At 34.8% G+C, this 15,986-nt stretch overlaps 1 protein-coding gene across 7 annotated transcripts in view; it reads right to left on the bottom strand.

Moving 5' to 3' along the window:
- Positions 1 to 15,986, bottom strand: part of LOC103019313 (sodium channel protein type 2 subunit alpha) — a 150,178-nt gene that overhangs the window by 43,646 nt on the left and 90,546 nt on the right. For all 7 annotated transcript variants that reach the window (XM_057550729.1, XM_057550732.1, XM_057550728.1 and 4 more), the window contains 4 exons: positions 15,598 to 15,730; positions 11,060 to 11,298; positions 5,150 to 5,323; positions 2,880 to 3,236 (listed from right to left, as the gene is read on the bottom strand). In XM_057550729.1, the coding sequence (XP_057406712.1) occupies positions 2,880 to 3,236; positions 5,150 to 5,323; positions 11,060 to 11,298; positions 15,598 to 15,730 (903 nt within the window). The remainder of the gene's footprint in view (positions 1 to 2,879; positions 3,237 to 5,149; positions 5,324 to 11,059; positions 11,299 to 15,597; positions 15,731 to 15,986) is intronic.

Here is a 15,986-nt window from a genome sequence, read left to right as displayed (position 1 = left end):
GGGCCATGGGTTCGATCCCTGGTCTGGGAAGATCCCACATGCCGCAGAGCAACTAAGCCCGTGTGCCACAACTACTAAGCCTGCGTTCTAGAGCTTGCAAGCCACAACTACTGAGCCCACGTGCCACACTTACTGAAGCCCGCAGGCCTAGAGCCCGTGCTCCACAAGAGAAGCACCGCAATGAGAAGCCCGCACACCACAGCGAAGAGTAGCCCCGGCTCGCCGCAACTAGAGAAAGCCCGCGCACAGCAACAAAGACCCAATGCACCCAAAAATTAAAAAAAAATTTTTTAATGTACAGAATTTAAATTTATGCCAATAGGTGGAAATTATTATTTTATAGGCTATATCTTTTTATGCATTTACAGCCATCCAAATTAATATTAAATGTCATCCATAGGTATGGATATTTCCTGAAATTCTCTTTTCAACTTGAATCCTCTGTACTGTTAGAGAGATGTGTCTTATTTCAGTAAACTAATAGATGACATGTGATATGTTGAGTTTCATTCTCTTTAAATTCACTCTGTGTTTTCTGGCTACATGAATTCTACCAAAATCCCACTTGCTCATTGTCACTTTCCTGATAAAAAGCCATCTGTAGCTCTGAATTGCCTACAGAAGAACTCCAATTTTGTTATGCAAAGTCAGCCTTTTCATAAATTAAACCCTACACAGTTTGGCCCCAAACTTACTTTCTACTACTCCCACTATGAATTCCCTGTTGCTTGTGTCTGATCTGCTCACTCATTGTTGTCATAAAGGGTTCTGTTCTCTGCCTTTTATTCTTTTCCTCCAATGTATGCCAAATATATAAATGAAATCAAATCAAATCTAAAATCAAACCTATGACCTTTTCTTTGTTTCTTTTCTATTAACCCTATGACCATTTCTTTCTGTTCTACGAAATATTGCACTTTTCTGAAAGCAAGCAAGTTGTATTCGGAATTGTGGTGGCTTTAAAGTAAATCTACAGGGGAATTCCCTGGCAGTCCAGTGGTTAGGACTCCACACTTCCATTGCAGGGGGCACAGGTTTGATCCCTGGTTGGGGAACTAAGATCCTGCGTGCCACGCAGTATGGCCAAAAAATATATATATATATACATATATATATATATATATATATATATATATATATATATATATATATATATATTTATGTATATAAATTATTTGATACTCTTCCCTTCAAAAGTGAAAGCCTAATCCCTTTTTCTTAAGTGTGAGTTCTTTTTAGTGACTAGCTTCTAATGAATACAATATGGCAGAAGTGACAGTATGTGACTTCAAGATTAGAACATAAAGAGGGCTTTCTCCTTGCCCTTTGTTTTGTGTCACCCGCTCTGGGAGAAGCCAGTTGCCATGTCATGAAATAATCAACAATCCTATGGTGAGATACATGTGGAGAAAAACTGAAGCCTTCTACCAACAGTCAACAAAGAGGAATTGGGACCTCCTGCCAATAGCCATGAGAGTGAGCCTTCTTAGAAGTTGATCCTCCAGTCTTAGTCAAGATAACTGAGTTCCCTGCCAACATCTTGACAGCAACCTTATGACAGACCCAGAGCCAGAAGCACCCAGATAAGGTGCCCCCAAATTTCAGACCCACAGAAACTATGAAATAATTAATAAATGTTTATTGTTTTAGGCCACTGTTCATATTTCTGGATTGTACACTGTTCATGTTTGTTGTTATTTTAAGAAGAGGTCAGAATTACCTAAGCTAATACTGAGGAGGTTGAAATCTTGGGATAAATAGAAATAAATGATAGTCTTTTGCTTTTTTTCCTCCCTCCCTTTTCTTTTCCTCTGGGGAATTGGAAGTTACTTTGATGTGAAAGGAAATGAAGTCTATAAATTGCATACTTTAAAATATTGGTTACGACTATTCCACTGGACTGGGGCCTAATCAAGCACCTTAGTATAATAACTTTATATTTAAAGTATAAGAGCTTGATCCCTCTTAGAGAATCTACTGTCCTTTCTTCCCCAACCACTGGGTCCACTGCTCCCTGGCTTGGGACAGTCTACCTCTCTTCTTACCGAGCTAAATCTTACATCTCAGTAAAGATATTTCAGGTCTGAACTCCTTGACAAAGCCTTGCCTGATCATCCTTGCCACTGTAAAGCAAAGTTTCCATCTTGTGAACTTGACATATAACACTTCACTTTCACGTTTTTTCACTTACTAGCTCCTATTTTTACTCCTGTTTAGGTAAATGTCATATCACAATGCCATATATATCTCCCTATCATCTTTCCCATGCCTCCAGGACTCAGCAGAGATGTGTTGGACATGGTTCATTTTACACATATATGATAAACAAGTGATTCTTGAGTCAGTGTTACTTGTTCATACTGCAGTTTCCAGGCAACAATTACCTTATGTGCTTTTAACGGACTGAGATTAACACTATTTTTTTTTAACTCCAACTTGTAGAGAACCCAAATTTGAAACATTTTCAAGTGATACTATTATTAGTACTTATAAATAAAATGAATGACTGTTCTTCATGGCACTTCCATGCTTTAGTACAAGAACTGAAACATAAAAGCCAAAGATGGCCCTCTCCATGAACAATAAGAGGTACAGAGATGAAGAACAGCTTTGGTTCAAAAGACATTTTAAGAGTTTATGTTGCATGCCAATTATAGTTCAATAAAACTGGAAAAAATAAAAATAAAAATAATGAATAAGGAAATATTTAAAAAGAGTTCACGTGGATTTCAATAGTCTGAGCTATACCTGACTCCTGCCATCATGAAAATTGAGAATTGATTTTTTAAAAAAACATTCAAAACATTCCTCAGTTGAACATACTTTTTCATGGTTACATTGTCTTTTACTGAAAATGAGAAAAATGTTTTACCACATACCACCAGGTTTCCAATGACCATGACCATCATGAAGACAGTAAGGCACATGGTTTGACCGGCGACCTCCATGCAGTCCCACATGGTCTCTATCCACTCTCCACACAGCACTCGGAACACAATCAGGAAGGAGTGGAAGAAGTCATGCATGTGCCAGCGCGGGAGTTCACAATCATTGGAAATCTTGCAGACACATTCTTTGTAGCTCTTACCAAAGAGCTGCATGCCGACCACGGCAAAAATGAAGACGATGATGGCCAACACCAAGGTGAGGTTACCCAGAGCTCCCACAGAATTGCCAATGATCTTTATCAGCATGTTCAGAGTCGGCCAAGATTTTGCCAATTTGAAAACTCTGAGCTGGAAACAAAAGAAGGCCATTACTGCTCTGCATTCTGAAGAATCTGCATATTTGTTTATAGGAAAAATCTACAGTGTCTCAATTTTAGGTGATGGATTATTCATGTGCCAAAGTCTTATCTAGCAAATGTATTAGTTTGTTACCATGGGATATTTTTCATTTTGAAATAGTTTATATTGTAAATAAAATAATTATACAGTTTTTCATCAGCATTCAAAGAATAAGATTCACTAAATATTCCTGAATCTTACATAAGCATTTATACTATTCTTTTTGTTTTTCTGTAAGGAACTGAGATATCTAAGATTAGTGGTGATTAATTAGAAAAGACTCTTTCAGAGAAGTAGAGGCTCTCATTATTTAAAAGCCCAAAGTGGATATGTTTTTCAGTGTACTTGAAATATAATGCTGAAATGCACAAGTGCAAACAACATTAACACTTATATAAGGTACAAGAGAAAAACCAACTAATTTCTTTAAATCTCTGGACTGCTATATCTTTAGTTTGCTGTAATATTAGGCTGTATTTTAAAGGAGATTTATTATATTCAAGGAAGAAATACTTGGACTTGAGTAAAGAGCTGTATTTTGTCAACCTTTATGTCTTCAGTGATTTAATTAATCAACTCATTATAGTGTAGAAATGGCTCTCCACTACTGTGCCTGACACACTGATTGTATTAGAAGCCTCTAGAGTACCATTTACCATTAAATAGCAGCAGCATTTTATTTCCGATGCTTCAGTAAATGTCAGGTCAAGAGTAGTGCATTATTTAATGGCAACTAAGTGACCCAAAGGAGCAGATATAAGAACCAAAAATTTTAATTTATTTCCAGAGAATAATTAATGCAAAAGGGCCTGATATACTAAGCAAGACACTGATGATATTATGCCTTCTATCTCCCCAAAGTGCATCACATTATCACAAAGATTTACTAAGCTTCTTAAAAGTAGTTGCCCACACGTACTTGTTATATAATCATTGCTAATTTTTGTTTTGTTTTGTTTTTTTTGCATCCTACTAGCTTCAAATTAGATCTACAGCTATCCATGAAGACTAGGAAAGGAAATCACAGCTCTAAGGATCTTAACACAAACTTTAAAGTGGTAAGGGAGTTTCTAAACAGACTTCACAACAAAGTCTTGAAACTAATCACTGTTAAGATAAGTTGCCTATAAGAACCTGTCTTTACTAACTATATACAACCTCTGTTGTTTCAAAATAAATCACAAAAAGTTAGAGCCACCTCAAATACACAGCACAATAAAACATACCAAACTTCAAATGGAAATGTGTCAAGTGATATTTTGTCTCATCTGTAAAAGATCCATAAACTTTGAAATATAAAGATCAAATGAAAGACCCTTTCTTTAAAATTAAAGTATAACACAGGCAACTCTTCTCAGAGAGTGGATTTGGTGACTTCCTGACCTGGCTGAAGGAGCAGATGTAGAGGAGCTCTGTCTTCTTTCCCTGTACACTCTACCCAGTCCCGGGTCTTGGCTTCTACGGGGGCAAAGTGGGCAACTCCATAATCCCTTAGCCTCTGGTAGAAAGATGAGCCCATCCAAAGCCCCAACCAAGCCTTACCATGGGTAAGTAAACCCCATATAGCTGAGAGGTACATATTGTGTTGTTTAATTTGATATGCGTTTATCTATGACCTCCATTTTCTCTCTCCCCATTAGCCTTGCCATTCAATTACTAAGGACAGAACTATTGGCTGTTCATTTGAATAAACTTAATCTATGCATTAAAACTATGAGGAAGAAGAAATTACCATCTGCTTTGTTAGAAGTATATTCAAATAATATTAAAGCTATGGGAAATCTTGTAATTTTTTCCTAGAAAAGAGTGACTACTAATTAAATTATTTATAAAAACATTATGGTTACTCTCAGTTAATTTACCAGTCGAAATGATCGGAGAACTGACAATCCTTCCACGTTTGCCAAACCAAGTTCCATTAAACTAAGGCTCACAATTAAACCATCAAAAATATTCCAGCCTTCTTGAAAGTAATAATATGGATCCATGGCAATTATCTTTAGAAACATTTCTGCTGTGAAGATCCCAGTGAAGACCTAAGTGAGAAATGTTTATTACACAAGTGAAGACTCTTGAAAACATAAATAACTATTGAGCAATTTAATTTAGTCCCAACAAATCACAATTCAATTCTGAGTTTTAAAAATTGGCTTGGGTCCAGGAAATTAGTATCCTCAAATGGTTTGTATTCAAATCAATATTTAATTGTTTACTATATCTAAGGTTCATCAAGTGATAAAGAATATAAGAATTAAGACAATAAAATTAATATTCTTATTTCTATATTCTTAAGTGAAAGGTTCAGCTAACTCTTTGTGGTCAACTACCTGGCTCTGCCTCTGATCTCCCTAGCCCTCCAAAAACTCACCAAATAATTACCTAAGAGTTTGGTTCCCTCCCTTGGCCCTGCAGGCAAGGCTGGTGCTAACAAGGCTTTATATTGGCTGTAATAAACAAGGTCACCACTAGTCCTATAGATGTTAAGGATGCTTTTAAAAAAAAATTTATTTTTCTGGCCAAAGAGAAGCAGCATTCTCTATTCTCCATTTTCTTTCTCTACAACTGTTTTAAATTTTCCACGTGTCTTCAACCATTTTTCTTTATTCTCCACTCTCAGTACTTCTGCATCTCAGAGGTAATGGAAGTCAGTCAACCTGAACTCACTCAGTTTCTTTATATCTACCAAACTACTTACATTCACACCATACTTTGCTTTTTTTTTCCTGTTAAAAATTAAAGACATGTCCCTGCTTTGCTCTAATTTCTGCAGCTGCAATTATGTATCTTCTTTGGACTTCTTGAAGAATTCACTTTCTCAATTAACCTGTAGTTTCAACCTCTTCCTGCTACTGACTGCTTCCTATTGGGATTTTACAAGTATCAACAGATACTCAGTCCCTCTCCACCTTAAAACTACCACCAGCATCATAAAAGAAACTCTCCTTGCATTCTACTTCCCCCATTAGCTACCACCATCTGTCCTCTCTTCCTAGCCCAACTTCTTTAAGAGTTTGTGTACTTGTCTGTACTCACTAGTTCCATTTCTTTAACTTACCCCCTGACCTGCCAGTCAGCACAAACTGCTTTAACCAATTTCACCAACATAACCGAAACTGCCATTGATCAATTCAATTGAACTTTTAGTAGTTATCTTGCTTGCCTCTTTAGGAGTTTTTCACAACGTTGTCTGTTCCTTGTTCATTAAAATAGTTTCTGTCCTGGCTTCAGTGATCCACATCTCCCTGGATACTTCTCTGTTGCTTTTCTTCCTCCAACAAATCATTCAACACTGGATTTCTTCAGAGGTCTTTCTGTCCTCAACCTTCTTAATCTAATTTTCCTTTTACAATAAATTTACATTTTGAAATCTATTTTCCCATTCAAGCATATCTCCTGAATTCCAGAACTACATCCTTATTTCCTTATTCAGCACCTCCACTGGATAACTGTCTCACAGGTACCTCAAATTCAACAGGTCCAAAATTCATTTCATCACTTTCTCTGCACAACCGTGCTTCTCTTCTGGTATTTGCTAACTCAGTAAATGGAATGACTCTCTACCTCGGTGGCCAGCTCAGAAACGTGAGAGTCTTGCTAACTTTTCCAAATATCTCTTGAATACTTCAAGTTGAAATTCACCCATGCATGTATTACCAGTTTTTCCTCCTTTTATTGTTGAGTAGAATTCTATTGTTTGAATATTCTATAAATATTTAAATAATGTATAGCACTTTTTGTCTCTTTTCCAAGAAATCTTGGCCACCCCAATCACATGTGCTAATATTTTCATGTATTTTATACTTACATATGCTACAAACGCTTGCTTTAAATAATCAGCTGTCTTTTCAAGAAATTAAGATAAGGGAAAAAAACCAGTATTTTCTATTTACCCACATTTATTCATTTCTAGTGACCATCATTCTCAAATTTCCATCTAATACGTTCTTCCCATTCAGCCTGAAGAACTTCCTTTAGTATTTCTTGCAGCATAATTCTGGTGTAACAACTTTTTTAAGGTTTTGTTTATATTAAAATTCTTTATTTCACACCAGTTTTTGATAGATAGTTTCACCATAGAATAATGTTTTAACTTCTTTTTTTCTTTTTTTCATCAGGCCACTTTCTTATGGCCTGAACTGTTTCTGACGAGATGTTAATCCTTTGTATATAATATGTATTTTTCTTCTGGTTGCTTCTAGAAGTTTCTTTTGTTTTCACAGCTTGGCTAAGATGTGCCCAATGTAGTTAATTTTATATTTATCCTTGTTGACGTTCACTGAAATTTTACAATTTAATATTAAGGTGTCTAAGTTAATATCTTTCATCAAATTTGAGAACATTTTGGCCATTATTTCTCCAAATATTTGTTTTGTTCCATTCTCTCTTTTGTCCTTCTGAGTCTCCCTTATGTAAATATTAGACCACTTGATGTTACTGCAGATTAGTGTGACTTAGTTCATTTTTCCTGTAAGTTTTTCTCTGCTGTTCAAATTGGATAATTTCTATTGGTTTGCTTCAAGTTTGACACTTTCTTCTGACATCTGCAATTTTCTTTTAAACTCATCCAGTGAATTTTCATTTTAGAGTTTGTACTTTTCAGTTCTAAAATGTCTAGATAATTCTTTTATATAGTTTCCATTTTTTCTGCTCATATTCTCCATCTGTTTATTCTTGATGACCATTTTTTTCCTTCAATTTGTTAAATGCATTTATAATAGGTCCTCTAAAGTCCTTTAATGCTAATTTTAGTAATTCAGCCATCTCTGGATCTATTTCTATTGAGTATTTTTTTCTCTCAACTAAAGTTACAGTTTCCTATTTCTTCACATATCATGTAATTTTTTATGTGATGTGAATAATGTGTTGTAGAGAGTTTTGATTCAATTATTTTCCTCCAAAAAGTACTGATTTTTGTCCTAGCAGGAAGTTAAATTATAGGTTGGCCACTTTGAACTTACGGTAGTTTGGTTTAATACTTAGGTAGGGCACAGCTATTTTGGTTTGCTCTTTGTCCTAGTTGAATCTTCTGGTTCTCTGACATAGCCTTTACTCCTTAAGTGTAACCCCTTTGGGGTTTTAAAGGAAAGCCCAAAGTCTTTGTTCAATTTCTCCATCTTGGTCAGCTTTAAATTCCAAACTCTTGGGAAGTATTTCCTTCTATTCTTTTTTTTTTTTGGAACAATTTGTGAAGGATTGGTGTTAATTCTTTAAATATTTGGTAGAATTCACCAAAGAAATTATCTGGGCCTAAGCTTTCCTTTGTGGGAACATTTTTTGATTACTAATTCAATTTTTACTTGTTATAAGTTTTTTCGTATTTTCTATTTCTTCTTGAGTCAGTTTCAGTGGTTTGTTACTTTCAGGAATTTGTCCATTTCCTCTAGGTTATCTAATTTGTTGGCATACAATTATTTATAGTACTCTGTATACTCCTTTCTATTTCTGTAAGATCAATAGTGATGTCCCCTCTTCATTCCTGCTTTTAGTAATTTGAATCTTCTTTATTCTTGGTAAGTATAGCTAAAAATTTGTCATTTCTATTGCTCTTTTCAAAAAATCAACTTTTGGGTTTGTTGATTTTTTTCTGATGTTTTCATATTCTCTATTTCATTCATTTCCACTCTATTCTTTATTATTTCCTTTCTTCTGCTAGCTTAAGATTTAGTTTGCTCTTCTTTTTTCTAGTTTCTTAAGATGAAAATATAGATTATGGATTTGAGGTATTATTTTTTTACTATAGGCATTTACAGCATAAATTTCCCTCTAGGCACTATTTCAGTTTGGTGTGTTTTCGTTTTCATTCATCTCAAAGTATTTTCTAATTTTTCTTGTGATTTCTTTTTTAACCTATCGGTTATTTACAAGTATGCTTTTAATTTCCATATATTTATAAATTTTCCAAATTCCTGTTTATTGATTTCTAATTTCATTCTATTTTTGTGAGAAAAAGTACTTTGATTTCAATCTTTTTAAGTTTAATGAGGCTTGTTTTATGACCTACCTATCGCTTATGCTGGGGAATATTCCATATGTACTTGAGAAGAATGTGAATCCTGTCTATATATTTTCTACTATTTCATTATCTTCCTTAACACATAAGACAAGTCCTATTTTGAACTGTCCATTTGTTGTTTATGTCTTTCCAGCATCCACTCTCTCTTCTTCTGATAATGGTAGACCTAATTTTCTTCTTCATAATTGTATTCATTTACTCTGTCTCTAGTGATAAGACATGGTTCTGGTTTGGCCAAATAGGGCATTCTAACCCTAGAATCATATTAACTGACTGATTTAGAAATAGTCATGTAACTCCAACCAGGCCAATGATATTCAATTCTTGGGCTTTTGTTAGAACCACTAGTTAGGAGGCACAATCCTTCTGCTTAAAGAGCTGTGTCAGGATAAAAGTTGGTAGACCATTGACATCAATAGAATACCCAGCCAGAGATGAAAAAACATACTGGGAAAAAGTTGGCAAGAAGCTAACTCCCAATGACATTGACTGAGAACCTGAATCTAGCCAGATTAAAACGTGGATCTATGCCCAAATGGACGTTAGTTACTTGAAGTAATGATTTATCTTTATTTTTGCTTAAGCCCATTTGAGTTGTTTCCTAATATCCACCTCCATAAAGCTTCTTTGATCCCTTGCTCACTTTTTATAGATAATGTTGAAGTGATTCCTATATATGTGAAAAAATTTGGACTAGGTAATGTTACTGTTCTTTCCTAAAGTTTTGTGATTTTTGGCCACAGCTTAAAATAGTCTCCGAAATATCTTTTAGAGTCTCTGATATAGTATTCAGAGCTTCCATTGCTCTGTGAATTTCTCATTGGTATAGTTTCTCCCACTGTAAAATGCAGACATTCGTAGTATCTACCTAAGGACTGACTTTGTGGGAACCTAGAGAGAGGGATTTTACATAAACCATTTAATACAATGCCTGGTACAAAATAAGTGGTCAGCATATATATGTTAACTTTATCAGTTAAGACCTATCTGGCTTATAATAAAAAAATAGTGGTTACTTCAGAGCCTAAAAATATTGTGTATTATACTTCAGAATATATCATTTACTATCATATAGAACCTGTTTATATGTTCATTTATCAAGTTGGGAGGTTCATGAGAACTTAATAAGCCTCATATTGATATTAATATATTTTTGTTGCCTGAATTTATTCATTTTGTTTCTCTGTAAAAGACCACTTTACTTTCATTTCTATCATTCTACCATGTATCCATGAATGTTAATACAAAATTTTAAGTAAAAATGTATGCAGAAATTAATCATTTATAAATTCTTAAATTTATAGGACAAATTCAAACAGAAATAATAACCTCTATGATGTTTCCTCTCTTAAAAATCCATCTTCAGTTATGAACAGATGACATTTCAAAATTATCTGACTTGGCATATTTTATAATTTGTTTGGCAAATGTAGACATGTCTGAAAGAATCTATTCTAAATACCTGAGAAACACATCAGGATTTTACCATAAATCAGTATCCTCCATAATTCATAATAATCTTTGTAATGAATGGGCAATTTATATTTAATTCTAAATCAAACTATACATAAAATCTTTGAATCTTTTCCACTGCTAAACTGTAGCAATATATTTTTGTTATAAAAAAGTGATGCTGAACTTTTGCTGTCCAGGTATATACGACCAATTAATTCATATTTAATTTGAGAGTGATATGTGAAATTCATTAAGGCAATCATGAACTCTTTCAGTGGGTAGAGTAACCCTCAGTGAGCCTTACCAGGTTCCCGACTGACAGCACACTGCTAAACTGCTCCGTCATGGGATAGTGCTCCATGGCCATGAAGAGGGTATTTAAGACAATGCAGATGGTGATGGCCAGGTCAACAAAAGGGTCCATCACAACCAAGTTGACGACATGTTTCACCTTTAACCATGGCTTACAGCAGTCCCAAATCAAACACATGTTAGCAAATTTATACCAGCAGGGTGGGCATTTCTGTCTGGATTCTTCAAGTTCTGGAAGAAAAAGATTAGAATACTTATGAAAACTGCTTCCTTCCTATTAAGCAGCCTTTGGTTTAAACTGAAAGTGATTTTTAAAAAATCTAAAGTTGTTAAAAGGCATTATAGGTTAATCTGATGGTTGAGCAGGAAAGCACTTACAATGGATTAGCTGTCATAAAAAGTGTGGGCACAGAAAGGCTAGTAAACTTTCCAAATTTATCTTAGTTAAACATGGTTTCCAAGATTCTATCTACAATATTAAACAGTCTGATAATTATCTTTAAGGCTATCAGAAATTAATGGGTAGGACTTGTGTTAAGTATACTTAAAGCTCATCTCTGTTCCAGATAGAGCAAGATATATATTATCAAAGAACACCTCTCAGGAGATGTCTTTAAAACCTTTATCAGTCATGCTGAATCTCAGTTTCTTGGATTAGATATGTTCTTTGTGTATTTCAATGAGATAGTTTTGTCAGTGTCACCAGTCTTAGTTAAAAAGTTTCTAGTTAAGCCTAATTAGATACAGGCCTGTATATTAAACTCAGCAGTATTTCTTAATTTAACTAGATGGCACAAAAGAAGAGGAAATATCAAACCTAAGAAACTGAGAACTTCACTGTTTCACAAAATGGGACTTATGTACTACTGGTAAAATACAAGAGGAGCTTAGGTAGAATATACGTAGAATTCATAAATTTTAATGGTATGCATTTATTTTAATATATTAAAATGTATAACTATCACACCAAACTTATAAGATTTCATATAAAAATACATTTATTTTAAAAAAAATACAATGATTTCAAAAAGAATTTCAACTAAATAATAGGAGAGAAAAGACAGAAATGCACAGATCTATAAGGTGACACTCAAAATACTGAAACTTAGTAAATATTGGCAAAGAATTTGGGAGAATGAGGAAGTGGGAAATTATCTGCTCTTTTCCTTTGGTATATTTCTCTCTTAATCAACTCTTGAGTGAGAAAAGAATTCAGAAGTTGTTGTTTTCTGCCAATATCATTGCTGCACACTCTGTTACCTGCCCTGCCAAATGTGAGACCATCACCGATCAGCACTAAAATAGAGGAAAAGATTCTTTGTTCATCCATAGCATGACTCTGGTTGGTCACTTTAGTATTACTACTGTGGCAACTGGAATATCCCTCCAAACCTGGTACAGTTTACTAAGAATTAAACTTTTCAAGAGAGTTTATGCAATGGGCAAACATGACCATAGGTAGTGATTTTTGCTTTGCTGATAAACATTCACTACTAATATTATAAAGTTTACTACTTCCCTAAAGTAAATTAATTTCCTTATTATTTTTAACAGAATTCCATGAGAGGTAGATTCTTCAATTGTCTCTTTATATACTGAAATTCTTCAAGTACCCAGTTTATTTCCTTTTCTCTTAAATGTAATTTTTTAAACAGTAAACAATAGTTGAATTGTAAACCAGAAGAAAAATATAAATATAGTTATTATGCACTGTTTTGTAGAAGCTTTTAAGACTCCCAAATAAACCCATATTTATACTGAAGGTAAAAAGGCTTTACTACTTACAGTAAATAACAAAAGAGAATTGAAAAAAGCTCTTTGCCTGTGTACAGTCAGAATAAGTATTTCTTAAAATGTTACTTGTAATTAAGCAGATAAAGAGAAGCAAATAGAAACTGTGTGGAAAAAAGTAAATCAGAGAAAAGTTCAAAAGGCAAAATGCAGCCAGTGTTGCTTGTCTTGACACCACGAAAAAGTGGAGCAGAGTTATTAAATTCTAAAATAAAATCATTCAATTATTCATGCTAAAAAATAAAAAAAAAAAGAATATCACACTTTGAAACAAAACAAAGCACTCAGGGAGAACTACAGCCACGTCTCCATTATTCCTGGGTGGGTTATCCACACTGAAAATCATTTACAGCCCAGTTTAGATCTTTTGCTGGCTCCCCTCAATTCCTCAGTGCTTGTACCTCACCCTCCCACCACCTTCCCAAGGATTTGACCTGGAAACATTTCCATATGGCTTTTGCATTTAAAAAACTTGAAAAGCAAACAATTCATTTTTCCTTATCTCCTACAGTGTCATTAAGTAGGAGGCCATTCATTCATTGCCTGGACAATGAAGACTTAGCTGTAGTTCAAAAGAAGGAAAACAGAAGTTGCCAGCCTGGATCAACAAGCCTGGTTCCAAAAAGGAAAGGTGAACTAAACCATGATTAGACTTAGAAGGAAGGATCTCCAAATAAACAGATTATGTCAACCTAAGACACCTTTCCACTGTTTGTTATTAGGAACAAAAAAGGACTATATTAAAGACAGCTCTAGTTGCATGTATACGCTATGTACTGCTAAAAACAAGCCTTGATTAATGCCAGATTCAAAATGTTTAGATATAACCGAATAAAGAAAAGTAGGCTTTGCATTCTACACAACCAATGAAAAACAGAATGAAAACTCAGCCATTTTTCCTCACATAAATATAAAGTTAAAAGCTCTGCAGATATTAAAACCAAACACTCAGTCTCCTGCTTCCTAAGTTACACTTATCTCTAGGACATCCTTTTCATTCTAAGCAAGTCCATGAGACACATTTACATGGAGGGCGATGTGGGTGCACTCATTTTTAACTCCATATCTTAATTAGTGGACAAGTCCAATCTTGTGGTGGTGGGTTGATGTTTTTTAAGTAATTTCTTAAGTTAGCCCAAACTTAATGCTATCAGAAGTTCAAAGTAGGACTGTTAATTTAGACTTACCCTGTCTCCTTCTCTACTTCTTGCTTTAGGGAGCAGACATGCTGCTGACATCGGTAGCAGAACCACTGGCAGCTTCCTCTCAGTGGTTTTGCTATGGCAAGGAGCAGAAGACCAGAGAATCTTCAAAAGATTTACCTGGAGGGACAGGGAGGAGCAAGCTACTGGCAGCTGGGGGGGAAGAGGGAGTGCAAGCTAACGCAGGCGAGGTTGGGGAAGAACGTACTGAGTTTAATATTCCATAGAAATCAGTGAAAAGATTTCTGATATTGCATTAGGACATTATGAAAATTGGGTCCTGCAGTAACTGACATGGCTGTGATATGTAAGACCATCTACATTGTGAGATTTTCCTGGCTGTGACTTTTAGGCTTTTGGTACTGATATTAGTATCACGGGACCTTTGCATTCAGACTGGAAAATAATTATTGCAAGAATCTATCCAGTATCAAGAGAAACTATAACTAACAGGAAGAAAGGCATGAGCACATGTTCGCGCTCTCTCCTTCATTCTCCATCTTTCTTTTTCCTGTGACACATCTACACACACACATACACACACACACACACACACACTTTGGAGGGGAAGAAAAGGGAGGGGTTATAAAAGAGAAAAGGAGAAAAGGGGAAAGGACAGCAAGGGAGGAGGACAGAATATATTTTACATGAAAGTATTTTCCAAGTAGCTGAAGTTGATAGTTGATGTCTGAATTCACTTACAGTATGGAAAGGCACAAACATGTGAATTAACAAAACAACAATAAAACAACCAATAATAATATTTATTGACTGTCTTCTACATGCCAGGTGCTTCTACATACATAGGTGCTTTATATATGAGGCCTTATTTAATCTTTACAACAACCTTAATCTAAACGTCATTATCCACACTTTACTGATGAAGAAATAAGTGTAGAGTCCCAAGCTAACACACAGAGCCAATGATTGATCGCAAATCAAGCTGTCCTCAAAGTGTTTATTTTGGAATTATAAGATCCAGACCTCTAAACAATATATTCACTACTCACGTATAATCTGCAACTAAAGAGAAAGCTAAGATATTGTAATATCTGATCAGAGAGAGGCAAAAGTAGTTTTACAAAATTTTGAAAACTTTGCTTCAAAGAGGTTAATATCAAACTCTAATTCTCATTTTTTCATTTATACAACTGGTTAAATCAAAAGAGTTTATAGCTTGAGTCTCAAGCAGTTAATACAATTTAAATGGGTTAGCATCACCATAAAAATAAACATTTATCATTACACTCCTTTTTATGTCATGCACATAACAAGCTTCAACAACTTAGAACTTAATCTACCAAAGTGGTATTCCAAGTATACCTCGAATTTTCAGTAGATTCCTGGAGGCTAAATGTAAAACTCTGTATGAGACAACAGGATCCATGTGTTGGACCTGGATTTTACTTTTATTTAGTAAAAGACATAATGATGATTTGGTGTCAAGTCAGGAAGAATTTTCTGGGAATTTATGAGAGTTTTTTTCATCATTACCAGAGCACTGCCAAGTAATTGTGCTGTAAGACTTTTGACATACCTTCCATGGTGTTGGTCAAAATACTAGCCATACTCATTGCTCTTTGCTTTGCTGTAGGATCTTCCAACAGATCCATGGAAACATGATAAGAACTGGACCGTCTCTTTCTTATTTCCGTTTCAGTAGTCGTGCCCTAAAAAAAAAAAATTCATATGAAATAACTATTATTTTTAAGGGTAGCAAAATCCAAAGTGTTCCTGTAATAGGTGTTACTTAACTAAGTATTCACCATGCTTTCTCAGATGTAAACATCTCATTAAGACATTGCTGGAATCATCATTCTTGGGAAGTGTTTAAAAGCCCATCATATTCTTAGCTTTCAGGGATGTCTGGGTTTGTGATCAAGATGGACTTTTCTAATTCCTCCAACTTGGAGCTTTGGGTTGGAG

This window comes from Balaenoptera acutorostrata, chromosome 8, assembly GCF_949987535.1.
Source record: "Balaenoptera acutorostrata chromosome 8, mBalAcu1.1, whole genome shotgun sequence".
In the NCBI taxonomy this organism is placed as follows: Eukaryota; Metazoa; Chordata; class Mammalia; order Artiodactyla; family Balaenopteridae; genus Balaenoptera; species Balaenoptera acutorostrata.
Note: the sequence above shows the minus strand (reverse complement) of the source record. Positions and strands in the feature narration are given on the sequence as shown.